Below are 25,721 nucleotides of genomic sequence, written 5' to 3'. Positions count from 1 at the left end.
GGGAGGCCAATCCCGGGGCATTTTTTCAATCCTGGGATTCAGGATTGAAAAATGGTCAATCCCGGGATCCCGGGAATCCCGGGATTGGCCTCCCTAATAAAAAAAAAAATGACCCGCCCCCCCCAAATATCAATATAAATGCCCTCTTATTCGCCCCGCCTGCCCGCCCGCCACTCTTCCCCATCCCCCTGCCCTGCACTGTCACTTACAGAGGTATGGTGACAGGCAGCAGCAGGAGCGATGTCCGTCCGTCCATCCATGCAGCGGCCGGGCGGGCGGCTGAGCGACTGTGCTTGTGCTAAAGTGCACTGACAGGCATGGCGGCGGACGGGCTTCGCAGCGTGGCGTGATGTCAGGGGTCACGCTGCGCAGCCTGGGCGCCGTCATGACACTGACAGCGGAGCGGACCAATCAGCCACCGGGGGGTAGGCAGCAGACAGCCGGGCAGCATCTGAGCCATTCTAAAGTGCTCAGCGCTGCCCGGCTTTGGAAAAAAAAGTACATTTAGCACTGGGATACTAATCCCGAAATCCCGGGATTGAAAGCTTCAATCCCGGGATTCAAATCCCGCCGATTTTAGGGCTAAATCCCAGGATCCCGCCGATCCTGATCCCGGGATTGGCCTCCCTACTGCCAATGCCAATATTGGGGGGAGGGGTCCAGCATCAGCAAGTGAATACACACTTGACTATGCTGGCCACAAGGGACGGTCATCCTTGTCCATTTTGGATGAGGGAGAGGGTCATTAACGATGTACAGTGTACACACTAGGCGATATTGGTCACAATATTGCTCAGAAAGCTCTTTTTTGAGCAATATTGTGACCAATATTGCCTAGTGTGTATGGGGCTATCTGATATCACTGCTTAGTTTGCATTGATGCCCAGTAGGTGCTGATAGACACGCCCAGTAGGCAGTGATAGACACACCCAGTAGGCGGCGATAGACATGCCCCTCCAATTGTGCACCCACTAATAAAATGGGCTGCGCACGCCTATGATTGCCATCACCTGCGGTGACACCTTCCTTATCAATGACCTAGCTCCCCACAGATGATGGCAATCATACATTACCAGGGAAGCCCAGGAACAGAGCATTCTCTCCCTGAAGGAGAGGGTCAGGTAGGCATCCCTGTGTTATAATAGTGAATGTTACAAATGTTACATTTAATATAATCTGTGATATGCATATTACTGTCGCTATGACATTTGTGTTATGTTATGAACAAGGTTTGTCAGCCTTGCAGTGTAATGATTGTGATGTTCGTATAACAAGCTCAACAGTCAGAGAAAAAGGGGGGTGTCCTCGAGAAAAGGGGGCGTGACTTCTTAGCAATGCTGATATCTCGAGGCCACGCCCCCATTTTTGTCAGCACGTCCAAGGCCAACATTGACAAAACAATAGGATGATAGATATTAAATCAATATATCATGCGCTAAATATTGGCAGCCTAAGGTACAAAACCCAATGTGAAGAACCACTCCACAATCAAACATACAATACCGAACAAGATTTTGGGTTGTCCCCTGGGCGCTCTAGATGTGTTGAGGTATATATTGCTCCTCAATCAAGATGGAGAATACCCAAAAAGGAAAGAGAATACAGATAGTGTAACACTGTAAAAATCCTTTTAAAATATCAATTCTGCTAGATGGAATTATCCTACTTCGTACCAGAACAATAGGTCTACTAGTGATGTAGACAACTGCGCAAATTGGGGGAGATCACTCCTTTCAGCCAACTGCTTCCACTCCACTGGACACGTGGTGCTCAAATGAAAAGGTAGAAAACCATCATGGTGCAGTAAAATTTAATAAAATCCAGATAAAAAACATGGTACTTGTGGAGTATCACGGCTCCCACGACCTGCATCGTATGCAGATCGTATGCTAAAAATCGCATCGCATCGCATGCGATCAAATCGCATGCGATGCGATGCGATGGCACCCGATTTTGCACTGAAATGCATCAGAATGCATTGAAATGTGTATTAAACTTGTGAAATGCCCCCAAATGCCATTTTTCATAGTGCACCACCCCCACTATCAACGTGAACCCGAAGCGTGGCGAGCGCAGCAAGCCTGCGAGGGGCGGCGGTACGCGTCCTACGACCTTTTCATACCCCCACTATCCACGTCGGCGTGGAGTTGAGAATAGAATAGTGTGGCGAGCGCAGCGAGCCACCGAGCCCGAAACGTGGCGAGCACAGCGAGCCCCGCGTGGGGACGCGGATACCTTCACAGCTATACGCGTCCCCTCGCGGGCTTCACAGGTATCCGCGTCCCCTCGCGGGGCTCGCAGCGCTCGCCACGCTTCGGGCTCGGTGGCTCGCTGTGCTCGCCACACTATTCTATTCTCAACTCCACGCCGACGTGGATAGTGGGGGTATGAAAAGGTCGTAGGACGCGTACCGCCGCCCCTCGCGGGCTCGCTGCGCTCGCCACGCTTTGGGTTCACGTTTATAGTGGGGGTGGTGCACTATGAAAAATGGCATTTGGGGGCATTTCACTAGTTTAATACACATTTCAATGCATTCTGATGCATTTCAGTGCAAAATCGGGTGCCATCGCATTGCATCGCATCGGATGCCATCGTATGGCATCCGATGCGATCGCATACGATTTTTAAGCTAAAATGCTCAAAAATCGGTAAAACATCGTATCGCATCGTATGCCACTACATATGGCATACGATGCCATGCGATGGCATACGATTTTTGAGCAAAAATGCTCAAAAATCGGTAAAACTTCGCATCGCATCGTATGCCATCGTATGCCACTACATATGGCATACGATGCCATACGATGGGAGCCGTGATACTCCACAAGTACCAAAAACATATAAGCAGGGGGTATGCAACATAGGACTCTCACCATAAATTTATGTCTACAGAAATTGCAGACACAAAGCGCAAGATGTGTAAGCCACATCTTATTGAGGAGCAATATATACCTCAACACATCAAGAGCGCCCAGGGGACAACGCAACATTGACAAAAGTTTGACACAAGAAAAAAGGTTTACGTGTCAATAGACAACACAGGGAAAGGTCGACATGAGTTTCCATCATTTTTTTCCGACTGGGTGTGCCAAGCGCAGCTAGCCATGTGAGGGGATGTGGTACATTAATACGGTGTCCATGTCAACAGATGTCGATATAGACACAAAAACGTGAAAACCTTGTTCTGACTTTTTTATGTGTCGACCTTTTGCTTGTGCGAACCTTTTGTGACCATGACGGTGTTTTTCACGTGTCAACTTCCTGCCTGTCGACCAATAGTGACTCATTCTCTCCCCAAACTTGTTTTAATCACGGTGACCTAAAGTTTGCGGATTTCATACTTTAGGTAACTATCCAGCATTCAATATACTGACCTGGGCCGCAGAGTATTGCACCTCTTATTTATTTAAACATCTAGGTAACTATCCAGCATTCAATATACCATACCTCCCAACAGTCACGATTTCAGCGGGACAGTCCCGATTATCAGGGCCTGTCCCGCTGTCCCTCCCACGGCCAGCAGTGTCCCGCGGTGAGGGGGGGCTGTTGGGAGTCCACCCTGTCGGCTGCTAGGCGGCGGGGAATAAACGCTGTGCGCATGCACTAACACATGAGGCCACACTCCCGTGAGGCCACACCGCTGCAAAAATGGGGTGTGGCCTCACGGGAGAGTCACGTCACTCACGTGTATAGGCCATGGCCCTTTTTCTGGGCCACACCCAAAAAATGTGGCACACCTATGGTGCGCGTTTTAGCATCCCTCCTGCTGCTGCACTATCGTTCCCTGCATCCTGCAGCCAAAACTCCTCTCCTTAGGAGTCCCAGGATCAACATGCTCATGGATAGTGGACTTTCTAACGGCAAGGAAACAGGTGGTCAAAGCCGGCGCCTTCTCGTCCAGCACATGAACCATCAGTACTGGAGCCCTCCAATGATGCGTCTTCTCCCCTCTGCTCTTCTCTCTCTACATGAATGACTGCACCTCAGCTGAGCAGTCAGTGAAAATCATGAAATTCGCAGATGACACCACTATCATCGGCCTAATCAAGGATGGCGACGAGACCGCGTACAGGCATGCAGTGGAGAAGCTGACACAGTGGTGCAGCAGCAACAACCTCGATCTAAACCCCACCAAAACAGTTGAGATGGGGGTCGACTACAGGAAAAAACCAAATGCACTAGTCCCACTAATAATAGCCAACGCAGTGGTGTCGCGGGTTGAATCCTTCAAATTCCTAGGGACAACCATGTCCAGTGACCTAAGATGGGGATTAAACATAACCACAAACATCAAAAAGGCCCAACAGCGCCTGTTCTTCCTGAGGCAACTCAGGAAATTCAACATCCCACAGGAGCTGCTGTGCGTATTCTACACCGCCATCGTGGAGTCTGTCTTATGTTCCTCGATCACAATCTGGTAAGGTGGCGCAAGCGAGAACGACAAACAAAAACTGCAGAGGGTAGTGAAGACTGCGGAAAGGATCATAGGGACCGACCTCCCCCCGATAAGGGATCTGTTCTCATCCAGGGTAAGGAAACGTGCTGAGAAGATCGCAAAGGACAAGCTGCATCCTGGTCACAACCTGTTTGACATCCTACCATCCGGAAGACGGTTCAGGTCCATCCCCGTCAAATGTCCAGATCCGCAAGAAGCTTCTTTCCGTTAGCCGTCCATCACCTGAACAATCCAATCAAAATGAATACAATCCCAATATCAACAGCCAAACAACGTGTCCTTACTTGGCGACCTGACCTCCATAGTCGTAGCTAGAAATGAAAGGCTTGTAATGTGTTTATGTAATATATGTAATGTCTCCCTCCCCCCCCCCCCCCCCTTTCATCCCTGCTTGATGCTGCACTGTAATCCACAAAAAATTCCTAGTGTGCCAAGCATACATGGCCAATAAAGTTGATTCTATTCTATTCTATAAAAGTTGCACTGGGCTACGTGGCTCTTGGCACAGTATTATGCCTCTGTAGGGAAGCCAGAGGATGACCTATTGCATGGATTTAGATGTGTAATGAACTGGTAAAGAGACATTGTGTTGGTGTTTATTTTTTATTCAGATATTTTTTTTCACTGTGTCAGTTTTTTAGGAATATGTTTTAACTGGTGCAGCAAAGGTCCAGCTCTGGCCGCCATGGGTATGCTGGCACTTGTAGTTCGATAAGTGCCAGCATACTCAAACAGCTTGTGTCTGTCTGGGTTTTCTGCGACCAAAAGACTGGGATAAGGGAAGGAACAGATGTCCCTGCACTGACATGTGCAAAATGCAATTAAAAACTAAAACCCAATTAGAATGTCATGAAATGACTTGGCATTAGAGATGCCAGCTAATGCCAAAATGGTTGCTTGCATCCGAACACAATATTATAGAACCAGCAAGCTGGACATGCATATTCATGCTGGACGTACAGTACCGTACGTAGATAGCAAGCTGGGATCCAAACAGGAGACAACTCTAAATTAATTGGGGTGATTCAGACATGATAGCTAATCTGCAAAGTTGCAGATGACTGCTAGTAGTTAGCCGCCGCCCAGACAAAAAGAAAACACGCCCTGTGCAAATCTGGGAAAATATTGCTATTCGTCTGCAAATCCATATGCAAATCACTCACCGTGTTTATCCAGTCTGTGCAAATATTAACTCGAACCCTTCAACAACTCAAAATTTGCAAAAAAAAATATTAACATAATTGGTTGTTTCATTTCAGAGTTATGTGGTAAAACATCTGCCTGCCGCTTACAATGCATCACTATTGTGCTCTGGAAAACGTGACAGTTGGTGCAATCTCCCTGTGCACCTGCTGGGTGACCTGAAACATGTGAACTGCGGGGTGGTTTGGAACTGTGACAGTTATTTGCAGCTACCGCAATAAGCAGGTATTTAAAAAAAAAAATTGACTCCTAAGGGGGTGAGAAGGGTTAAAATGACAAATGTTGCTGGCTGAGAAACGGGCACATCAGCTCGTCTATAGATTATTAACATAGTATAACTTTAGCAATTAAGACAGATGATAGGCCAGATGTACTAAGCTTCAAAAGTAATAAAATGGAGAGTGATAAACAACCAACCAATCAGCTCCTGTCTGACATTTTTCAAACACAGCCTGTGACATGGCAGGTAGGAGCCGATTGGCTGGCTGTTTATCACTCTCCATTTGATCACTTTTTAAGCTTAGTGCATCTGGCTCTTAACCAGGGTCCAGTGTGATAGGGGTATTAATATATAAACCCTCAGCAAAGGGGAGTACAGCAGGAAATTTACTAAGAATACACATCTTGGTACATTTCCCCCCAGTCTTCCCCAGTGTGACTGCATATTATTGTCTATATCTAAGAAGTATATGAATCCAGCAAACCCATGTAATACATGTATAAAATAGCATCTGCACACCACCATCACCCCACCCCCTTTATTATTGCATAGGTGATGAATGATTTTTGCAAGTGCTTTGCAAGGGGGATTCCCTCCTGTTTGTGGATTGTGACGACAGCCCCAGTCAGCAGGACTGCACCCAGGGGATATCTGCAGCACACGTCTAGCAGCAGCTATGACGGTGTCATGGCGTCACGGATCGATGTGCTGCTGGATATCAGGAGGGGGGAAAGCTCTGTCTATGCATAAAACTCCACCTTCCTCTCGTTGTGTCTCTGACACCAGCAGCACAGAGACTCTGCAATAATCAGCACAACAGCAGCCTGCATACACTCTCTCTCTGCTCTCACAGCCAATCCCATGCAATAGTGGGGAGGGGGCTGCTGCTATTTACTGGGACCACTCAGGCCAGAGATCATGCAACCAGTGCACTGAGTGGAGGAGCTGGGAAGAAGATGCAGCACAACGTAGTGGCCCAGGAGATAGAGGAATGCAGCCACAGATGGGGACACAGTGATTGCACTTGGTAGCCAGGGGTCTCAGCATGTCCCCCCCAGGATCACACTGCCTGGTCCTCAGTGAGGACTCTGCAACATCTCCAGTGCTTGTGGCATGACTGCAATACTAGGCTGTGCGTGCTGCAGGTAGGGAGAGGACCAGTCCCTGCTTCTCACTCCCAACAGTCCCCATACGTTTTCTCTGCTGCTCAGCTTGCAGTGTGGGGGCTACTATGGGTTGTGGAGGGAGCAGAGCTGATGCTATTGAGCCTCGCTATTACGAAAGCTGGACAAGGGACACTGAATCCACCTGGTTGACCAGCACTGATACAGAGATCCCACCAGGAGGACTCGGACATCCGTGTCAGGATGACCACGGCTCAGCAGAGTCTGGTGTCAGGGACAAGAGAGGATCCATTCACCCTGGTGAGACAAGGCACTCATCATTATCATCTTCATCATCATCTTCATCATGTTCTTCATTTTCATCATGGTCTTCATCTTCATCATGGTCTTCATCTCTTCCACCAACCAAATACTGATACTTGTCTATCATTCATTGCTCGTCAATCTTATTAAGTTCATGTCTTATTAACGTTACTGTGTCCAGTGTCTGCGAATCTGTTCTGCGCGTTGTTACGAATGTAAAACTGATTTGTACAGAATATATAAAGAAAATATGGTTTATTTTGATACCTATTTATTAAGACGTTAACAAGGCCAGAAAGGAATTTACAGAAATGAATAATCAGATATAATTTGGGACGTAACTTAAATGAGTTGAACATTTCCTTTTTATGGAACTGTAACCTTAGTAAAAGTTAGTGGGTGTCCCAGCAGGCAGACAGTGATGTCGAGGATGGTATGGGTGCGGAGAGAGATGAGGAATAAAGTCCAGAAATATTCCAAAAATGTTTGCTATGTTTTTGTTTTTTTGATTAGGAAAATCTTCCTAATTTGAGTTTCTCTTTGTTCTGTCTAATTTAAGTGTTTCAGTATTTACCTGTAACCGAAGCACACCCAATGTAGTAATAATAGCAACGACCATACTAATATTATTATTAATTAATGAATAAATTCATTAACCCTTTGAGTGCCAAAGGGAATTTGTCAAAAAGAATTGTGAAAATTGCCCAGCAAACATTTGTATTCACCATAATGACCTGCAATGTTTACCTTATATAGGAAATATCATCTTTTTTCTTTACACATTTTTTATTTGAATTTATATAACAAATGTGAGCGACGCTGGCATTTTATGCGGATATTTCGTGTATCTCTCACTGAGACGTGGGCACTCAAAAAGTTCATAATAAATTCTGCCAATCTCTTGTGCCAACGTCTTCTAGGGAGGCAAAAAATAACATAAAGTTCCTATAAATCAGCTGCTTCTAAATTGTTAGAGGTTGAGGGGGTTAATTTGGTTCACTCTTTCTGACAAATTCCTTCTTAGATGGACAAAACCATGTGCACTGCAGGTGGGGCAGATGCTACTTGTGCAGAGAGAGTTAGATTCGGGTGGGGTTTTACTTCAAAGTGAGATCTGAAGTATATTGCAGTGTAAAAATAAAGCAGTCCAAATTTTCCCTGCAAAGAAACAAAATAACTCACCCAAATCTAATTCTCTCTGCACATTTTACATCTGCCCCCCTGCAGTGCACATGGTTTTGTCCATCTAAGAAGGAATTTGTCAGAAAGAGTGAACCAAAATAACCCCCTGAGTCTCCTGTATCTGAAAATCAAATATCCAAAATATCCCGAAATCCCACATTGCTTTTAGATGACTATTACGGTGGCACCTCATCTTTCTTATGGTTCAATGTACAAAACTTTGTTTCATGCACAAAATTCTTTCAAATATTGTGTAAAATGATCTTCTGACTGTTGTATAAGGTGTGTACTGTATGAAACATTAATACATATCATACTTATGCTTGGGTCCCATCCTCATGATACTGGGAGGGATTCTCTAATAACCCCCGCCGCACATCGCCGGCATTCGCAGAGTTAATAATCGCATATGCAGTAACATATGTGATTATTAACTCCAAAGCGATGCCTGGCGATGTGCTGCGGGTCCCCCCTCCCTCCCTGAACCCTCCCACGGCTGTGTGAGGGCTCCGTTTCCTCCTCCCTGCACTCGGAAGCTGTGCAGGGAGGAGGAGCAGGGGCGTAACTATAGCACCGCAGCCCCCGCCACCGCGGGGGGGCGCTGTGCATGTGGGGGCGCCAGGGGCTGCGGTGCTATAGTTACCCCCCCCCCCCAATCCCCTGCAGACTTACGTATCTCGCTGGTTCCGGCGGCTCCGTTCTTCTGATGAGGACCACCACAAAATGGCCGCCCCCATATAGCACACTGTTCTCTGAAACTGTCTGCTGTATGGGGGCGGCCATTTTGTGGTGGTCCTCAGCAGAAGAAAGGAGCCGCCGGGACCAGCGCAGCACGATAGGTAAGACTGCGGGGGAGGGGGTTAGCATAGGCGGCGGGGCGACGGGGCGGCGGGGGGGGGCGCCCAAAACGTAGCTACGCCACTGAGGAGGAGGTCACTGGTCCTGGCAGCACAGCAGGAGGCTGCCCGGACACAGGTGAGGGAGGGCATTGCAAATCGGCGGGGGGCGCGCGGGGTGGCGGGGGACGTGAAGGGAAGCCCATAGGCTTCCATGGGGTTACGCCATCTAGAACTGGCGTAACCCCTCGCAGCGAAGCCCCGGCGGTGGGGCTTTGCTGCATATCAAAATGCGGTAAAACCCCCGAAAACGGTTTTTTTACGGCATTTTTAGTTTAGTGAATCTCGCCCACTGTATCTCATTATTGTATGAAAATATCCCAAAATATGAAAAACCAACAAAATCCAAAACACGTCCGGTCCTAAGCATTTTGGCAATGGGAGAACCTGTAATGCCACCATCTATTTCACACAGTTTTTGTGTAATTTTTAATTATTCCTATTTATTTACTTTATAGGCAACTTAAAGCCACCAGTAATGTTGCTCCATTAGCTTTCCATCTGTAGAATATTATTATATACTGCATTTAAGGTGAATTATATTTTGCTTATTTTTAATTCTTATGTTTAGCCATAATTTTTCTTGCATAACTCTATGTGCAGCAAAGAATCACTAATTACCAACTAATTTAACAATGAGTCGTCACGTTCCAATCAGTGTTTGCTTGATTACAAAGCTCGTGTTCAACAATCATGCTGGAGTGTTCAAGTTGGGGAAGGGGTGTGGGGTGTTTACACGTGACCGGATATTTTGCCTAAAACATACATGTCATAAACATACATATGTAAATATTGCAAGTGTGTCATGCAGTTAATAATATCATGTGGCATTAGATTATCATAATAAGTAAGTTATTTTTTATTCTTGTGCAACTAATATAATATACAGTATATATATATATATATATATATATATATATATATATATGTGATTTGTTTTTAATTAGTTTATTCTACATTATAGTATATTGTTATTGATCCGGAACGTGTGCTTTTGGGATTACAATGTCTATGATTGATGGAAAAGTACAGCAGCGAGATATAATCTAATTCTGACATTTGTCCATTGTGTCCAGTCATGGTTGTTAATGGCATTTATTGCTGCTGCTGCTGCTGCTGCTTAGAAGTAGGACCGTCCATCATTTCATCAGTGGCAATTATCTGTTCGTATTTTCTATCTACATCTAATAGAATAGTCATCTGCTTTATTTGTGGCATTGCAGACAAAAACAATTTCTCCTTGACGATCAGTAACTTAGACCAAATAGTCTACTATTAAATCAGCCCATCTCTCCCAGCATCAAACCATCATAAACCCTAGGCTGCACCCCATCTCTAACATGATGCACAGGACATGGAATCTTCTCTGAGTCTGACACCACTCTCTCCAGTGTGCAGTGGGGCCAAGATGTGGAATAGAAGCGGTCTTTAGGGGGGCTTGGGTCTGTTTCATGGGCCGATATGGGCTCGGGCCAAGCTTCTGATGGGGAAAGTGTTCCGCTTTGCAGCATTGCACATGGGATTCTATATTGCAGGATTTTTTGTGAGGATTTGGACACGCCCCCTTATTGAATTTGGTCACGCACAGAGGCGTACCTAGATATTCGTAGGCCCCATAACAAAAGTTTGTAAGGGCCCCCTATTTAGCAACTGATGGTGATAAATGTATGTAAAAAAACATATTAGTTAGACAGCAAAGATGGGCCCCCTTCAGCTCTGGGCCCCATAGCAGCTACACCCCTTGCACCTATGCTAGTTACGCCCTTGGTCCCTCCCCTGGTACCCAGGCATTGGGGATGTCTTAATGGCCCTGCTCCCCTTAATATAGTTGAATAGAACAAGCCACAGTCTTTACCCTTCTTGAGTCCCTCTGTCAAAGTCCACTTCATAACATGGTGCACAAAAGCAGACCATTAATAACTCTGTCATCCCAACCACATGAATTACAGCAGGGATGAAATAGAACCTGTATTCCAAGGTCAGGATTCAATTATAAGCAAGGCACCATCATCGTAGGTTTCTGCCAGTAACGTAGGCTGAGATGTAATGCACAAAGCCCCTGCTCACATGGCTAATTAAATTGGCCCCCTACTTTGTACACAGATATGCCCAGGTCATGGAAAGTTGGTTTCAAGCTGTATCACAGAGGCTTCAAATACAGTGTTTACACACCTGGCTTCCCTCTGCCGTGCGGGTGTAGATGACATCATCTCCAAGTGCTGGTGAGCCAGCTCTCCGTAGGATTGTAGTAGATCCAGAGTTGAAAGACCAGGGTCAACCATTTACACTGTCCTATTATGTGGATTTTTCTTGTGTCCAACCAGGCCCACTAAACGTATTGGTGTCACTGGATCCGGGTTATGATACGGGGACCCTCTTACACCGATCCGTGACAAGGGTTGACCCGGCAATAATTGGTGTGAAAGAGTTATAAGCCAAATATTCTGCAAATTGTTGGAACAAAATAACCTGAAAACTTGGACAAAGCAAGTTTTCTAGTCAGTAACTTTATCAGTGGCTGGAAAATGTGTTTTTTCTATAAAATGTGCATGAAATATGTATTTAATCTGCTCATTCACTGCAGCAGAAATAAAATGGAGTGTTCTATAGTGTAACTGCCTTGAATCTTCCTAGACCCCAAGGCCACTGTTTCTTCCACCAATCAGGATACAGATTTCCTGTTTTGGTGTCACACTGGCCTGGGTAATTCATACCCTGAAGTTGATTGGTTCATTTGGGCTGGGATACATTATAGGTATGGCTCTACCCCTGCTCTAGAAAAAACAAAGATGTGCCAGCGCTAAAGTACAAGTGAGCGAGGGGGCAGCTGAACCGGAGTAGTCCAACACTCCTGGATAGATATAGTGCAGATAGGGTGATTCTGCGCTCTCCCTCTAGGTTTAAATGCAGGGTATTAAATGGATATAAGACAGTACTGAGTAAGAAGAAGATATTTATTTGTAAGATAATGAAAAAAATGCATTTTTGCATTTTTTTCATTATCTTACAAATAAATATCTTCTTCTTACTCAGTACTGTCTTATATCCATTTAATACCCTGCATCTACCCCTGCTCTGCTATACCACTTTCTCCCTACTGTATTATACAGTACCCCCAGTGGCGTAACAATAAATTTTGCCCCCCCTGCCAAAAAAAATTGTGCCCCCCCCCCGGCTCCTCTCCAGTGTGTTTCCCCAGCGTGAGGTGATGATGTCACACGCATAATGGAGAAGCTGATGCACGGTAGAGGAAGAGAAACCAGCAGACACTGCTGATTCCCTTGGCTATGACGCATCCCAGGCCGCCCCAGCACGCCCATCCGCCCGCCCATCCTGTACACAGTACCCAATAGCCGGCTCTGTGTACAGTCAATTGAATCAGTGGGGGGGATTTGTCGTCTCTGCCATGGCTGCACCCGCGCTGCGGCTGACTCGCCTCCGGTGCTCAGCCAGTGGGCAGTGGCAGGCAGCTTCATGTCAGTGCGTCCAGCGGGTGGTAGCGCCCACATAGACCCCACTGTGACTTGCTCCCCCAAGTGGCAGCTGGGGCTGCCTTACAGTAGTTACGCCACTGAGTACCCCAGTGTTTAAAGTGATCCTGGAGAGGTGGTGCCGCCAGAGACTTACTTTCTGTGCATTTACAGCTGGATGACATATAAAATAATGATATATGTTCTATTCAGTGATTGTTTTATATGCATTCACAGTTCACAAGGACGATATACAGGCTCTCGCTGAGACCGACAATCTCTTGTGGGTCATTTACATGAGAAGTTTCCTTCCCCCTGCACATCTCTGATTATAGTATCACTGGATGTGCTGATTGCTTCTATCTCTCATGCTGTATATTGCATATAGAGAGGCTACATACACATGGGTGATTGTTCTGTTAAATAAAAAATTGCATATGTGTATGAGTATGTGTCAGGGGGCAAAGGAGGAAATTGTTGAAGGACATTTACACAGAACAATGGGCAAATGTAAAGCACCATTCACAATACACGAGAATATAAAAGATATTGCTCAGAAATATGTGGTGTCTTGTAGGGTGCAGAGTCTATCTAAATGCAGAATGGTATTTGGATGGCCGACAATCAATGGGGTAATTCAGTCCAGATCGCACGGCTGAGAATTCACAGGTTTGTTGATTATCATTAGGCTGTGCATGCGCTCGGATCGCACTACACGTTTTCTCGGATTGTCAGGGAAACGCAGGCGTCCAGGCGTTTGAGGGGAAGACTGTGACGTTAGATCCGGCCCTGATCCGACTGCATCTATCGCAGCTGCCGAGAAGGTCCTGGGCTTCGCGCAGAGTGCACACAGTGGAAAGATCATACGATGGTGAGCGGCAGGATCCCGGAAATTGGTCCTAAAATTGCCGTGATTTGAATTTCGGGATTAGATTGCGCATATGCAGTCTAATGCCGGGCAGTGTCTGAGCACTCGCTCAAATACTGCCCGGATTCTCCGGATGTGACGCTCTGTGCAGCATGATGTGGTTAGAGGCCATGCTGCACAGCCCGCCATCCACACCACTGCGTTCCTTTACAGCTGCTCTGCCACTCCTGCCCGTGCCGCTTGCAGGCACCCATGTGAGTTAATGTGCAGGGTGGATGGTTTGGGGGTATCAGTGGTGTGTTTTTTTCATTAGGGATTCCCCAGATTGAAAAAAAAAATGGCCCAAGTTTGGCCTCCCTACTGTGGAACAAGACACTGTCTACCTTTCAATACACACCCATTTAAAAGCATCAAGTCCTTTCCTTGTGCCCACTACCACTAGCATCCCTCTATATGATTCTGCTAACATTTAAATGGACACTTTTCTGGAGTGGAAGGTCCCTCTTTTATACACTTTTCATCACATTTTGTAGAAAATTCCCACACCCATGCTGCAGTCAGGGCTGCCATCAGGAATTTTTGGGGCCTAGGACTCATTCCCAGTCCGCCCCCCCCCCCCCCGCCCCCCCCCCCCCCCCCCCCCCGCTCAGACGCTGCCTGACATAAGACTATGCATGCGCAGTCTAATCCCAAATCCCGGTATTGGAAACTCCAATCCCGGGATTGGAAACTCTAATCCCAGGATTGAAATCCAGGCCATTTTGGGGCCAAATTCCGGGATCCCACTGATCCCGGGATTGGCCACCCTACATGTGTCCATCGAGTTCATCTTTGGTTAGTACATATATTAGATGTATATCAGCAGAAACCTTTTGGCCCGATAGCTGGCACCATCTTCAGATGGTTTAAAACAATTGTAGCCTATAGGCTAGACTTCTCAAATCTTTCTGGGAAAGGGATCTGTAGAAACCTTCCCCAGCAAGAACCACTTGCACATGCATGGTCTGCTGACCAACTGCCAATATTGAATATATTTGCTCCCAAGTCCTATTGGCTGGACTCTATAAATTATTAATCATTGTTCAGGCATATTTAACAAATAATCCGACTCCACAAGCTCGCTGCCTATGGGTCATCCTCGATTCTGAACTGACCTTCATTCCTCACATTCAATCTGTCTCTAAATCAAGTTACATGCATCTAAAAAACATATCCAAATTTCGTCCGTACCTTACATAAGACACTGCAAAAACTCTAATCCATGCACTCATTATATCACGCATTGACTATTGCAATGGCCTCCTTACCGGTCTTCCTAAGAAAAGACTCTCACTACTACAATCCATTTTAAATGTAGCTGCGAGGCTGATCTTCCTGGCTAGACGTTCATCGTCTGCTGATCCGCTCTGCCAGTCCCTCCATTGGTTGCCTGTATTTTACCGTATTCAATATGAAATACTTCTACTTACATACAAAGCCATCATTTTGACTACACCGACTTATATATCTTCGCTTATCTTAAAATATATACCCACCAGACCTCTCCGCTCTGCACAAGATCCACGTCTCTCATCCACACTTATTACTCGCTCCCACTTACACTTGCAGGATTTTTGTTGGGCAGCACCCACCTTATGGAATGCCCTTCCACACAAACTAAGTCTCTCCTCTAGCCTCCAAAATGCCAAGTCTTCCCTGAAAACTCACCTCTTCCGGCAGCTTATCATATTCAGGAACTCCCACACAACTTCCAGTAACATTTATATCTAAATGCATCCCATCAGGACTGTCTTGTAATCTGATGGGACTGCCATGCTATGGAATCCTATCCTTATGTATCCCTCCTATTATCCCTATAGACTGTAAAGGTGCATACACACTGTACAATTTTTTGACCCATTTCGTTGAAAGATATTTCCCTTGAACCCAGTGTCCTGGACGAAAGATGTTGACGACAGACGGAAGACGAAAGATCTAGCTAAAGTTTATAGGCTCTTTTTGAAAGATATCCAAATTGAGCTGCCTGCACAGTTGACGAACAATCTTGATGAACAACTGGCGGATATGCGCATCATCATTCGTTGTTCGTCTGTCGTCAATATCTTTCTTCAATTTCTTTGATCCAGGACACTGGGTTCAATGGAAATGTCTTTCAAAAAAATTGTACAGTTTGTATGCACCTTAAGCTTGCGAGCAGGGCCCTCCTACCTCCATGTCGGTTTGTATCTACCCAGTTTGTTTAATCACTGTTGTTTTCCAATTGTAAAGTGCAACGGATTATGCTGCGCTATATAAGAAACTATAAAGAAATAAAATAAGTAAATAATATAAAGCATAATTAATATATAATGATGTTCATTGTACATCACCAAGGTCTATGCATAGAGCACTGATAATCTGTTTGATGCTGGAGCTGGATTTTCACTATGGACCTAATTTAGACATGATTGCAGGCCAAATTTTGTTCTCAAAATGGGCAAAACCATGTGCACTGCAGGTGGGGCAGATGTAACATGTGCAGAGAGAGTGCTTCGGCTAGTCCTATTTATATCTTTTCTATATCTTATCCGCAGTAGTTATTAAAGCATACAGTACTTGCCAACATTTACATCTTCCCCAACAATGGAGTTCCCGGATGGTATACAGTATGTATGTGTACAATGTGGTAGGCGGGGCGATTTACATAATTGGACTCCGCCCCGCGACAACAATATTTTGGTGTAATTGTCTCAGAATTATTTAGTTGCAGCATCCTTCCCAACCATTTATTAGGAAGTGTCAGGATACTGCAGGGTAACCTACCCTCTCTGGAGTTTGCAGTGTGGGTAGTGCCCTTGACCTTCTGGTAGAGTAAACAAGTATGTGTTAAAGACTCTTTTACATGACTGGAGTCCTTACTTGCCTTGTGTTCCATATTCCAAATAATAATAATAATAATAATAATAATAATAATAATAGACTAAAGCATAGTTGAGACCAGGGCTGCCATCAGGAATTTTGGGGCCCGGGACTCATTTCCAGACCGCCAAACTTGACTTATCGTAACCCAGCTCCTGCTCCCCCATCTCCTCTTCCGCTGAGCTGCAGCCTGGAGGTCCATGACTGCAGGCTTTTTCAACTCAGGATGCCGGTGGCCAAATTAAAATGCATCACCGGCTGGTGAGCTATTCAGAGCTCGCGTACCAGCAGCCACTCTGATTGGCTGCCGGTACGTGAGCTCTGATTAGCTCAAAAGCCGGTGCAGCATTTTAATTGGCCACTGGCATTCTGGGTTGAATAAGCCTTCGCTCCGGGACCTGCTTTGTTCAGCGGAGGCAGTCGGGGGGGGGGGGGGGGTTGTGGTGGACAAAATGAGCTGCCTGGGCCCTTCCAGAGGCCGGGGCCCGGGTACAGCTGTACCCACAGCACCCCCTATTGGCGGCCCTGGTTGAGACTTGCTTAATGTATCTCCTGAGGACACAATGCAGTTTCACACATAACTGCAACACACATAGGGGAGGATGCCCTAACATCCACCACCCCATATCGGTTAAATCTGATTAAAATGGCCACCGCCTTGGAGGAGACAGAGACTAGTGGTCCTACTGGACAGATGGATAGACGCTAGAGGTCCTACTGTGCAGCGTATATTGCTACCTGGAAGTTTTCGGATACCGAAATGAGCATGTAAACCCATGGCAATGGGCATGGAACCCACCGGTAACAAGCATGAGACCCCTAGCAACGAACATGTAATATAATAAATGTATTGGGTGGGGGCATCCCGGAATTTTTTTCGGTAAAGGAGAGGAACATTTCTATTTACGCCACTAGACCTACAGTATATCATTCCCCTTCCCATACAATCATGCCCTTTGAACGTCGATATGTTGGGAGGCATGGAAATGTCAGCCATGCCCCCTTAAACTCCGACATGCATTGTGTTAAAGATTTTTGGACAACGAACTGGAGACGATACCAGGAAAGAGAGGACATGGGGGATCCCTGTGGTTGATGTGTACAGTAGATGATAAATCAGTGCCGGTGGCAGCATCTCAAGTGTTTCTATGTGATACATTTTTCTTATTTGTAATGAATGGAATCTTCATGTTTTCACTCATTTCTAGCGACCTACTGTTGTCACCAGCAAGTAAAACACTCATTACTAATATGCCCTTTGTCATGAATTCATCGCTGCTATTAGTCATGGAAGTGATACCGCTCAGACACTGCTGGATTAGAGCACTTCTGTGTCTGTGTGGGTGGAATAGATTTTCCACATCACTTTTTATTGACAAGACACTGCAGATACAATAACCTCCGACATCTTGCACAGGAGAGGTTATGGTAAAGAGGTTGTACGGCATGGCCAAGAGGCTATATACATTACGGGAGGGGGAGGGAGGTAATCCAGTAAGTGAAGACCACTTCTGCATTCCCGCAGGGCAGTTCATGGTCAGATGGCTTTGGTAACCTGTTTTTTAAGTGATCTCTGAGTGGTGTGCTGTCTCATAGTTGATTTTGGGGATGTGCATTGTTAAAATGATTCCTACGGTACAGAATCATTCTGACTATAAAGGGACGGGTGTTATTCAATTCTTGATTGTGCAGAAAGCGAGAGATGCTGACATTTTTCTTTAATTAAACGTTAGTGGTTGATAAAGTGTCTGAAATGTTCAATAGTGGACAAAACAAAGTACGTGACAAAGGCTGACGGGACACCCAGAACTTGCCACAGATATGGGTGGTAGGTTTTGAATCCTCTGCCCTATAATCCGGACCTTGTTCCAAGCCATTTTTCAACTTTCTACAAAGCTCAAAAAGTTCCTGGGTGGAAAACAAACAAAAACCCAAGAATCTTTGTGTCAGTAGAACATTCCTGGACTTGAAGGGAGTCACCCATTGTCCAGCAGTCGGCATGTTTGTCCCTACTCATGGGTGTTTGGGAGGTATGTCTCTGCCAAAACCATCCCCCTTGCACACCGATTTCCCTGTATGGGACTGCAGATGGGCCGATGCCTGCCAGGGGCTGGGGGCTGACTTCACATGACATCAGCGCCCGCCCCCTCTTCGGCGGACCAAAATAAAATACTTTTTGGTACTTATATGTTAGTTGGGCGCCCACTAAGCTATTTGCTTAGTTTTACGCGTCCCCTCGCGGGGCTTGCTACGCTCGCCATGCTTCTTGCTCGGTGGCTCGCTTTGCTCGCTACACTATATAAGCAAGTGGTCCTGGGGGGGGGGGGGGGCGCATCACTAAGCCGCCCACTAAGCAGCGAGCGACTGCTGCTTAGTGAGCAGTACTGAATTGGGCCCCAAATATTAGCGGCTGCATCTAAAGATTTCGAGAAAATGTCAGCTCTGTTCATTCAAGTGGAACTAAATTACTCCAGTTCCTTGGAGAGCCAGCCTGATGTAGACCACGCTGAGCACTGACAGGGAGCATCTTGTGACACAACACTGATATAATTAACTGACAGCAGGGAAATCCCACTGCATTAGTTCCTGTTCCTGCTCTTGATTGATGAGTATTAACAGCCTGCAAGTGACAGATGTGACGGAGCTTTGCATATCATAGCACGACTCCTACTGCTTAAAATACAGTACATATGGCTCACCCAAGCAGCTATATATTATTAAGCATACTATATGCATTTATAAATATCAAACATGCAGCTATATGGGAGGCTATCAAGAAAAACTTTAAATGACCCAGGTGCAAATGGGATTGCTGGTGTGAAAAGAAGATGTCAACAACTGCTCCAAATCACGCACATGATGCCCACGGACGGAGGTCACAAGTGCAGAGAGCGATCAGACCACTAATTCTGTGAAATAGGTGTTTCTGGGTAGCAACTGGGCTACGACCATGCGGATGCACGGAACCGCTTTATCTAGTTGGAATGTCATGGGATTGATGTGGGCATTCAGCGCTGTAACAGGGCAGAAGTGTGCATTGTAGGGATGGACATCAGAAAGCAATGGTAGAAACCATCAATAGTTTTTATTTGATGTTAGTGTTTTTACCATTCGTTGGGGGCATTTCGATGTTTGTTGCATTCGAATAGTAAATATTTAATGGCGTTACGATGTTTGTACTGGGCCTCCATCCATAGCTGGAAGTGAATTGTGCTTCTATTGAATTCTTTTGATGCGATGGTTAGTTTCCATCAGATTGAAAAATTTGATGGCGGAAGCCCAGCCATCGTATGATGGTGGGCTTCCGATATCCTTGCCTAGTGTTTTGTGATGGCCCCGCTCACTAATCTAATGATGTCATGCTCCTATGCCTAAGGACTGTCTGCTCTGAAGTGTCCTAATGATGCTCCGGGCAGTGCTACAAACTGGGGGCGGGATGTATTTATATACGTCGCCGCCTGGCCGCCGCGATGCTAGCAAATATGTATTAACATATGCGACTAGCATCACACTGCGGTGACGGAGGCCCCCCGCGATACCTGTAATGTGGTGTGCGGGGGGGCCTCCGTCACTTCCTGGGCGTCTCCTCCTCCCCTCATGCCGGGACAGCTAAGCAGGCTGTCCCCGGCGCCTCCTCCTCCTCCCCCCTGCAGCCAGAAGGATGTCCGGCTGCATTGCTAGTGGGAGGAGGTGTTTACTTTCTGGGTCCAGGTGGACCTGATGCTAGGTAAGCCAGAGGCAGGGGGAGAGGGGGGTCGGCGGAGGCGGCAGGTTTGCATCGTGCGACGATAGAAGCCCATATGCGTGATGTGGCGAATGGGGGTTTTACTGCATTTTCAGCTTAGTACATCCCGCCCTGACAGTCTGGGTGGCTCTGCAGTAGCGTTACTGAGGAGTATATGTATGAAGTAGTGATAAGGGAGGAGAAGTGAGCCCGAGGAAAAGTGGCCCATGGCAGGGCCGTAACTAGGGGGGCTAGGGGGTCACGCGCACTGGGCGCTGGAGGCGGGGGGCGCTAGTGTGAGCAGCGGCAGCAGCGGGGAGCTAGCGCCGCAGACATAGATCTATGTCTGCGGCGCCGCGGCTACTTCAAAGATGGCCGCCGCCATGAAGAAGATAGACACTAGAGGTGGGCTTGACCTCTAGTGTCTGTGATGAACGCAGTGCGCCCAGCGATACGCGCTGGAGCTGGACCTGCCCTGCCTGTCTCCTCAATGGCACCATGGGGGAAACTACATCTCCCTCCCCCTGCAGCAGCGCCGTGGAGGAACTGCAGATCTCTTCCTCCAAATCCTCTTGCACGCTGCTCAGCCAGAGCCTCTCGGGTGCACAGTCTGGATTCCTCCTGCAGCAGGCACCCCCTTCGCCCTGTCCCTGGATCCACTGGCTACCTGGACACCCTGCAGCTCCCCCCACAAATTGGTGAGTGCCCAGGGATTGACCCCCCCTGTACCCCCTTCCCCCATGTGTGACACCTTGTCCCCTGTTACCCCCTTCCTCTGTGTCTGTGACCCTATCTGCCCCCAATTTCCCTGGTTTTTGATCCCCTCTTCCCCTTATGTGTGTGTGACACCTTTTACCCAAATAAAAATGTGTAATGGGCATTACGGTGTGTGGTATAAATTGTAATGGGCATTACGGCATGTGATATTATGTGTAGTGGGCATTACGGTCAGTGGCATTATGTGTAATGGGAATTACAGCATGTAATATTATGTGTAAGGGGCATTGCAGTCAGGGCCGGTGCAAGGCACCGGAGCGCCCCAGGCAAGTCGGGGTGGGGGCGCCCCGTTGTCTGCCGCCCGGGTACCTGTCCTGCGGCGCTGTGCGTATATAAAGCTGGCGGCGGCGGCGGCGGCAGCGGGGGGTCCCTGCAGTCAATAAGAAATAACGAGCGCTATCCACCGGGCTATGCGGAAGCGCTTCTGTTTTGGAAACACTGGCCGCACGGCGCACGCTGATTGGCTGAATCTCAGCGTGCGGCCTGTGTTTCCAAAACAGAAGCGCTTCCGCATAGCCCGGCGGATAGCGCTCATTATTTCTTATTGACTGCAGGGACCCCCCGCTGCTGCCGGCGCCAGCTTTATATACGCACAGCGCCGCAGGACAGGTACCCGGGTGGCAAGGGGGGCGAAATACCGCCCTCCAGTGGCCGGCGCCCTAGGCAAATGCCTAGATTTGCCTAGTGGTGGCGCCGGCCCTGATTGCAGTGTGTAATATTATGCGTAATGGCCATTAGCGTGTGTGGCATATGTAATGAGCATTGCAGTGTGTCATTATGTAAAATGGGCATCACAGTGTTTGGTATAATGTGTAATTGGCATTACATATTATACCCCCGCTGGCTGCACACAGGTATGTTGGCAGCGGGGGTCCAGGGACTGGTGTAGTGGCAGCTTTCACTAACTCGTCGCTCTGTCGCCAGTCCCCAAGGCAGTCATTTGGTGTGTGTGTATCCCCCCTCCCCGGGGGGACCAAATGACTGCCACCCCGGGCGCCGAAAAACCTAGTTTCGGCCCTACCCATGGCAACCAATCAGCACTGAAGTAATATTGCTGATTGGTTGCCATGGGACACTTCTCCTCCCTTGTCACTGCTTCATACATCTACCCTCAGGACCAGATGTATCAAGCTTCAAAAAGTGATAAAGTGGAGAGTGATAAACAGCCAGCCAATCAGCTCCTACCTGCCATGTTACAGGCTGGGTTTGAAAAATGAAAGATAGGAGCTGATTGACTGGCTGTTTATCACTCTCCATTTGATCACTTTTCAAGCTTAGCACATACAGTATGCCCCTTATTCCTCTATGTAGAACATGGCACATTTGGGGAAATGTATGAAGCAGTGATAAGAGTGGAGAAGTGAGCCAGTGCGCCCAGCGATACGCGCTGGAGCTGGACCTGCCCTGCCTGTCTCCTCAATGGCACCATGGGGGAAACTACATCTCCCTCCCCCTGCAGCAGCGCCGTGGAGGAACTGCAGATCTCTTCCTCCAAATCCTCTTGCACGCTGCTCAGCCAGAGCCTCTCGGGTGCACAGTCTGGATTCCTCCTGCAGCAGGCACCCCCTTCGCCCTGTCCCTGGATCCACTGGCTACCTGGACACCCTGCAGCTCCCCCCACAAATTGGTGAGTGCCCAGGGATTGACCCCCCCTGTACCCCCTTCCCCCATGTGTGACACCTTGTCCCCTGTTACCCCCTTCCTCTGTGTCTGTGACCCTATCTGCCCCCAATTTCCCTGGTTTTTGATCCCCTCTTCCCCTTATGTGTGTGTGACACCTTTTACCCAAATAAAAATGTGTAATGGGCATTACGGTGTGTGGTATAAATTGTAATGGGCATTACGGCATGTGATATTATGTGTAAAATGGGCATCACAGTGTTTGGTATAATGTGTAATTGGCATTACATATTATACCCCCGCTGGCTGCACACAGGTATGTTGGCAGCGGGGGTCCAGGGACTGGTGTAGTGGCAGCTTTCACTAACTCGTCGCTCTGTCGCCAGTCCCCAAGGCAGTCATTTGGTGTGTGTGTATCCCCCCTCCCCGGGGGGACCAAATGACTGCCACCCCGGGCGCCGAAAAACCTAGTTTCGGCCCTACCCATGGCAACCAATCAGCACTGAAGTAATATTGCTGATTGGTTGCCATGGGACACTTCTCCTCCCTTGTCACTGCTTCATACATCTACCCTCAGGACCAGATGTATCAAGCTTCAAAAAGTGATAAAGTGGAGAGTGATAAACAGCCAGCCAATCAGCTCCTACCTGCCATGTTACAGGCTGGGTTTGAAAAATGAAAGATAGGAGCTGATTGACTGGCTGTTTATCACTCTCCATTTGATCACTTTTCAAGCTTAGCACATACAGTATGCCCCTTATTCCTCTATGTAGAACATGGCACATTTGGGGAAATGTATGAAGCAGTGATAAGAGTGGAGAAGTGAGCCAGTAGAGAGGTTGCCCATGGCAACCAATCAGCTGCTCTACAATTTTATAGTATGCAAATGATAAAGGTTACCTCAATGCTGATTGGTTGTCATGGGTAAATTCCATTTACTCCATTGCCAGAAATCTGTATCCTCTCATAGCATATGGGACCAAAGCAACTAATTGCACTGTGTTACACAACTCCAGCATATTCATAGACACATCCTTTGTCTGGTGCCAGACACATAGGGGCAGATGTATTAAGCCTGGAGAAGAGATAAACTGGAGATAACTTGGAAGAGTTAACGCACCAGCCAATCAGCTGTGTTTGAAATATGACAGTTGGAATCTGATTGGCTGGTGCGTTATCTCCTTCCACTTTATCTCCAGTTTATCTCTTCACCAGGCTTAATACATCTGCCCCATTATTCCCAAGTCTATCTTAAAATCATATTTTTATCTTGTTGTCTGAATCCGCAGTTACATATCAGACTAGTCTATGTCTATGGATATAACAATACATTGGTATTTGCTGAGCTGTAGAAGGGGACTTCGCAGGAGACTGGGATTTTCTGTGATGCTGACATGGACTTCAGATGCTTGCGCGCCTCATTCTCGGCAATGGGACATGCGAGCGAGTGAGAACATCTGGGGAGACGGGGAGAACGACCCAATCTGTATGCTGGAGGGCAGGAGGCATGTGCTGAATCCAGTGTCCTAAATATATCTTACAGTATCCAGGGGCGCTTTAAGATAGGAGGAGGCCCATGTGTGAAACCTCTGCCATTTGGGCCCCCTCCTCTCTTCCCGCCACAGTGCCTGGCTGCCTAGCACAATAGAGTCTGAGCTCTAAAGCGCTCAGACACTGTTGCACATGCCGCGGCCATTTTTCAGGTGACTCCAGCAATGCTGCTGCTTTCGGGTGCCGGACGCGCTCCTGACAGTCGGGATCCCGACAGTCATTTACCTGACGTCTGGATCCCGACTGTCAAAACGCAGACAGCCGGGTGCCAGATGGCCACCCGTTATTTTCGCTCGTGGGGGTCCACGACCCCCATAGAGGGAGAATAGAATAGGTGGCTCGTGTAGCGAGCCACCGTGCCCGCAAGGGGCTTTGTTGCGCTCGCCATGAGTCCGGGCAGTCGGGATCCCGACGTCGGGCTAATGACTGTCGGGATCCCGACTGTCGGAACCCTATACCACACCCGCTGCTTTCATCACAGGACTCCGGAGGGTAAGTGCTAAAAAACAGGTGCAGTGTGTACTGTGTTGGCCCACCTGGGACCAAGCCCGGCAACAGGGGGAGGGGGGGGGGGAGGACATCTGTCTCAGGCCCCAAGTGTCGGAGGGGCCCAATGATTAAGAGGCACAAAAAAAATGCAGTCGGAGCAGACAACAAACATATGCGGAGCAATCTCCCCTACAAGCGAGTATCCATCGCTTGGGAGTGTCCCGCCGGGAATCAAGAAGGTCCTCCCCTTCTGCCACCATGCGGAGAAACACCCTGCCATCAGCATCATCTGACAGACAGCAGCAGCCACTTGCTGCCATTTTGTTGTCCCTGGCCGTGGTGAGGGATGTGGCTTTTATTTTAGGGGGGGGGGGGCAGAGATGTCCATGTACCGGTCTCAGGGGGCTGTCCAGTATCCAGGGTTTCTAGGCACACCCCCAGGGTGATGTACCCGGAGGAACACCCCACAAGGCCATGCCCCATAGTGAAGCTATTGGGGAGTTTCCCACAAAGTCTCTCTGTGAAGCCACGTCCCCTATTTAGGGGGTGCACCCTATCGACATACACAGGTGGTTGCTATTGGCTAAACAGAGTATGATCGACCCTGGGACTGCCACTGATGAAGTTGCACAGTGGCACAACAATGATTAGTTAGATGCCTCACAGTGCAGAAGTTTCAGATTTAAATCTCACTAAGGCCCTATCTGTGTATAGTTTTTACTTTTTTTCCTATATATTTCCCTTTGTTTATTCCAGTTTACTCTCACAATCCACAACAAATTTAATCATACTTGCCTTCTTCTGCAGTCAAGAAGCCCAGTGAGGTGACACTGCAGACCACTTTAGTGGGCAGGGCCAAACTGGCTCATCATTAGGCCACACCCCCCAACACAGAGAAACACTCATGATCCCTGGGTCTGTTGGAGTCACATGACATAAT

At 47.6% G+C, this 25,721-nt stretch overlaps 1 protein-coding gene across 2 annotated transcripts in view; it reads left to right on the top strand.

Annotated features, from left to right (window-relative positions):
- Positions 1 to 6,547: 6,547 nt before the first annotated feature.
- The window catches only part of BAALC (BAALC binder of MAP3K1 and KLF4), a 74,251-nt gene continuing 55,077 nt past the window's right edge, over positions 6,548 to 25,721 (top strand). For both annotated transcript variants that reach the window (XR_014474792.1, XM_083186943.1), the window contains exon 1: positions 6,548 to 7,303. Coding sequence is in view for 1 of the 2 variants with exons in the window: in XM_083186943.1 (XP_083043069.1) it covers positions 7,111 to 7,303 (193 nt within the window). In the remaining variant the exon portion in view is untranslated. The remainder of the gene's footprint in view (positions 7,304 to 25,721) is intronic.

This window comes from Crinia signifera, chromosome 5, assembly GCF_055691185.1.
Source record: "Crinia signifera chromosome 5, ASM5569118v1, whole genome shotgun sequence".
In the NCBI taxonomy this organism is placed as follows: domain Eukaryota; kingdom Metazoa; phylum Chordata; class Amphibia; order Anura; family Myobatrachidae; genus Crinia; species Crinia signifera.
Note: the sequence above shows the minus strand (reverse complement) of the source record. Positions and strands in the feature narration are given on the sequence as shown.